Below are 4,607 nucleotides of genomic sequence, written 5' to 3'. Positions count from 1 at the left end.
GGTGTGTGTGTGTGTGTGTGTGTGTGTGTGTGTGTGTGTGTGTGTGTGTGTGTGTGTGTGTGTGTGTGTGTGTGTGTGTGTGTGTGTGTGTGTGTGTGTGTGTGTGTGTGTGTGTGTGTGTGTGTGTGTGTGTGTGTGTGTGTATTACTTCATCAACCTCCAATGCAAGCAGGAATGCACTTCAAAAATGTTGTTAATCTTGCCATCCGACCTGAACCTGTGCTCTTTAATATGTGGTTGCCTTCCTCATGCCTTCTCTAAACGTTCCCCTCAATGGAAACTGGGTGTGACTTGTTTATTAATGGCAGAGGCCTGCATTTCCTGTATGAGAGCTGCACTCACTGCGTACGTGACATACAGCCTGCATCTATGGCTGATCAGTGAGGTCAAAGAGTACCCAAGATGTGATAGATTTAACCTAATGTTACATGCACACATTGCAAGCGTGAATCATTTGATTTTCTCATGTATTTAACCTGGTGTTATTAATGTACTCATGTATAATTGCTGATAATATGCAGTATAATTGTATTTACTGAATTATGCTCAGGTATAAGACACATTCTGGGGGACACTTAACCCCTCAGTATGCCCATATATGGCCATGCTGATAAAGTCGTGCAAGGTGCAAAGTAAGCGTTTTTTGTGTGTGTGGGTGGCTGTTGGCAAAGTCACACATACACACACATACTGACTTCTGAGAATCACCTATAGCGTCTGACTTCTAAGAATAGGCATGCACGCCTATGTGCACGCAAATACACACACACTGACTTTCTTAACTTTCGAAAAGTCACCTACGTGCACACCTACGTGCACACACATACACACACTGATGTCTAGAGAGCTTCCTTTAGACCGTACTACCGTATAAAGGGGCTCACAAGAGCATCACAGCAGAGGCTGAGGGAGACTTGGGAGGTTTTGGACACGGACGGCTGTTGGGGGCCCTTTGGGCCCCTTGGGCTCTTAGGTTTTTGGGGCTTCTTCTCTTGCACCTTGCTCAGATGTTAAACAGTCATGGCTCCGCATGGAGGATACTTAAATTAGGAAGGTAAAATATTACTTAAACAATTAATTAAATCAAAAAGGGTAAATTTCTCTATTTTGAGATAAAACCTATTTAGTGCTACTTTAAGGACATTTTTGGAATTACCACATTTAGACTAGCCTGTATTTCAGGCTGAATGAGATCTAAATGGAACCTCCTCTTTTTAATCTAAATTATACATTAGTTTAGGACAAGCCTAACTTAAGGCATTTGTCAATCTGACCAGACAGACATGAAACCTTACTATATTTCATTTCTATTTGTATTTTGTATTGTTAAATACACAGCTGTAATCCCACTATGAACTGAGCAAATAAAGGGAAGCTTTTAATCTTCCAAAAAGCCTCATTTTCTGAGTTAGTGTTTTAAAGATAAATAGACTAGGGGTTTATTTTGAAGGACACCACCACGCCCTCGGTGAGTATTGAGAATTCCACACAACGGCAACACACTTATACATTCAATTCACACTCCATACAGGTAGAGATTTGTAGCTGATGTAAAGTTTGATGCCAAAGTTTGATGCAATGTTGAGTGGTGCAATGTATTAAGCAAGGTTTTTGGAGTGCAATGATTGGTATGCAATTAATTGAATTGTGAGCATTGATTTGTTTTTGCAATGACTGTGTGCTATATGAGAATGTGCTATGGTTTGGCATGATGGTGTAAATGTAAATATCTATAATATAGTTTGCATTTTTGGCTCACTATCCCTGTGTGACTAGACTTAGGAACAACAGAATTCCAAGTTGTAGGCATAGGAGGTGAGGGGGTTATGATAGGATGAGCATCAGTGCATTTCTCTACACAGAGTAGGATATGTTGTGCTGCAGTAGAGTCTTTTGATTGAGTTAGTGGTCAGGTTGACATTTCTGTTGAAGCGGGCCAGTAAGTCTAGGGGCCCCTCTGCCCCTCTGCCCCCTGCCTTTCTTATAACTGTGATATCCTCAGATCCATAGTTTGTCTTAAGTCGGGGACTGGATTGATGGAAGGGGATTAAGTTATTAAGGGGCTTACGGATGGTGACCAGACTTAGACTAAAAATTAGCCGTATATTCCCTGAAGGCCACGGGCCTGCTAAACACAGTCGAATTTGCTCTGAAATCACCATGGCGGAGAACAGGTTGTTCTTCCGTCGCCACAAGTAAATATGCAGTTTTAATAAGTTTTTATAAAAGACGCTTCGGTAGCACTTGCTATGCATCCCATGTGTATAACGCATTATACACATACTTATAAGGCATTGTAATCTGATCATAATCCTTTATAATCATATTTATAAGAGCTTATATGTGTTGCTTGTTCAAAGGGTCCCTGAGAGCCAGGGACCTCCTATCTGGAAGTACACCGCTCCAGTCGTGGGCTGGAAGGTTCTACAGCGTGCATGTGTTCTTACCAGCAGGACACAACAGACAACATCTCTCATCTCTTTCATATTCATCAGAGGAACAAGCAGCAGCACGTCCAACATCCAGACACGTTAAAAACATCTATAGAACAATGAAAACATGGTCATTACTTATTACATTTGGTGTCTTTAATAAAACAACACAAAATAAACTAATAACGTTTCTTTAGAGATGCATTTGAGTGTACAGCTGTGTGAGAGAGAGGCTGTTTCCACAGATAATTGTTTTACCAAACTGAAGACAAGTGATAATGTAGTCACAGGAACGGCAAAACCCATCATGAACAGGTCTGTCCAGAACAAAGGAAAATAAATGAAAAGGAAATGCCCATTAATGCATGTAAAGCTTAATTATTTCACTGTCACATTGCATTAGGCCTATATGGCATACAAAAATGGGGTATAAATAAAATACTAGTGACATTAATCTGGTTTTAATGTGAAAAAAGTGTCAACACGATTTTAATAAATGCACCTGATACGCTGCAGTTAACATGTTCTAGGTAACATGTAGGTAGGTAGATAGATAGATAGATAGATAGATAGATAGATAGATAGATAGATAGGTAGATAGATAGGTAGGTAGGTAGGTAGGTAGGTAGGTAGGTAGGTAGGTAGGTAGGTAGGTAGGTAGGTAGGTACTTTATTCACCCCGATGGGAAATTAAGGTGTCACATAGCAGCTCTCATGGAGACATCAATAAAACACATAAAAAAACAAAAAACAAAGGTTGACTGAATGCCGTCATGCGAGTGTTAAAACAAATGCGTTGGTGACTGGGATGGTTGAAACAAAGGATACCAAACTATTTATTCATCTTTGGGTGCGTGCCTGTCAACTTTGAGCAGTGCTGTGTGCGCTTTGCTGTCTCTCTCACCTGTGGCACAAAGCCAACAGAACACAGAGATGACATGATTTATGACACGGATGTCACGGTAGTTCTCTCTTTAAAGAGGACAATTGGAATATTTTTATTACCCACGATTCTCATTGAAATCCGGCACATTCTGTTCATGCAGGACGTGGGACACCCCACCCTGACCCCACTCCACTGGCTATAGTTAGGCCTCTGGGTTAGTGTGAGGTTATGGTTAGGCTTAGGCTTATATACAGCAGTTATAATGTACACTGAGGTTAGGGTTAGGTTTAGGCCTATATACAGTATATAGCACACTGAGGTTAGGATTAGTTATAATGCACACTGTCATGCCAATGGTACGTCAGACAAATGGCATGGCACCATTCCACAAACTCAATCCTTAAAGTCAGAATAGACACGGACTATCATGGTAAATGTTGATTAGTAGACGATGTCACAAACAGTAGCTTACCTTTGAAGAACTTCCAAAATGTGGCAGTATATCTACTTGTTTTAATGGCTCGTTAGCAGAGGAGACTGAAATTCTCTTAGAACAAAATGTCCCGTCTTATTACCTGAGGTTTAAAACTAACACAGGGTTGGGAGTCGTAGCAGCCTACTCACCCAGAACAAGCCACACCCATTACTGAACTTTATGATCCCTCCCCTGTGTGTGTGTGTGTGTGTGTGTGTGTGTGTGTGTGTGTGTGTGTGTGTGTGTGTGTGTGTGTGTGTGTGTGTGTGTGTGTGTGTGTGTGTGTGTGTGTGTGTGTGTGTGTGTGTGTGTGTGTGTGTTCAGTTGTATTATAACTGCATGTAGAGTCTAGACCGTGGACCAGTCCTTGTAAATGTGAATGTCATTGATCCTCACCCAGGAACTACAGGTTCTTTGTTCACATGAAATTCATTTAAGTAGCCTATACTGTACAGGTCGTTTCCAACTTCAAATTGTGCGTTATTAGTTGAGGGCTATTGTTTTACCTTTGTGTGACACTGTATGAGAAAGTAGGGCATTCATTGATGAACAAACAATGTTGAAATATGGATATATGAGTTTTGCTGTTCAGACTGTTACTGTCACATCTAAGGGAAAATAAGATCATATGCAGTGGTGGAAAAAGTACTAAAATGTTTTAGTTAAGTGTTTTAGTTAAGTGTACTCCATATAATGAGATTTGTGGTTTTATGGTTACTTTTTTGGGGGGAGATCCACTGATCAAAGCAACTTCCCACTCGGCCCGTCATGCCCTCGGGTCGTCTGTAAACATTCAACCACAAATAGAATGTTT

The 4,607-nt window shown here is 40.8% G+C and overlaps 1 protein-coding gene across 1 annotated transcript in view; it reads right to left on the bottom strand.

Annotated features, from left to right (window-relative positions):
- LOC308103082 (tumor necrosis factor receptor superfamily member 14-like) overlaps positions 1-3,895 on the bottom strand; it is a gene marked incomplete at its 3' end in the record, with an annotated part of 20,708 nt that extends 16,813 nt beyond the window's left edge. Inside the window, exons 1-3 of the mRNA XM_080452931.1 lie at positions 3,791-3,895; positions 2,691-2,749; positions 2,448-2,541 (exon numbers count right to left, since the gene is read on the bottom strand). Of these exons, the coding sequence (XP_080309057.1) occupies positions 2,448-2,541; positions 2,691-2,741 (145 nt within the window). The 5' untranslated portion in view covers positions 2,742-2,749; positions 3,791-3,895. The remainder of the gene's footprint in view (positions 1-2,447; positions 2,542-2,690; positions 2,750-3,790) is intronic.
- Positions 3,896-4,607: the final 712 nt, after the last annotated feature.

Source organism: Gymnoscopelus braueri (genome assembly GCF_963280865.1).
Source record: "Gymnoscopelus braueri genome assembly, chromosome: 16".
Classification (NCBI taxonomy): Eukaryota; Metazoa; Chordata; class Actinopteri; order Myctophiformes; family Myctophidae; genus Gymnoscopelus; species Gymnoscopelus braueri.
The sequence above is the reverse complement of the archived record's forward strand: the minus strand, read 5'-3'. Positions and strand labels throughout refer to the sequence as shown.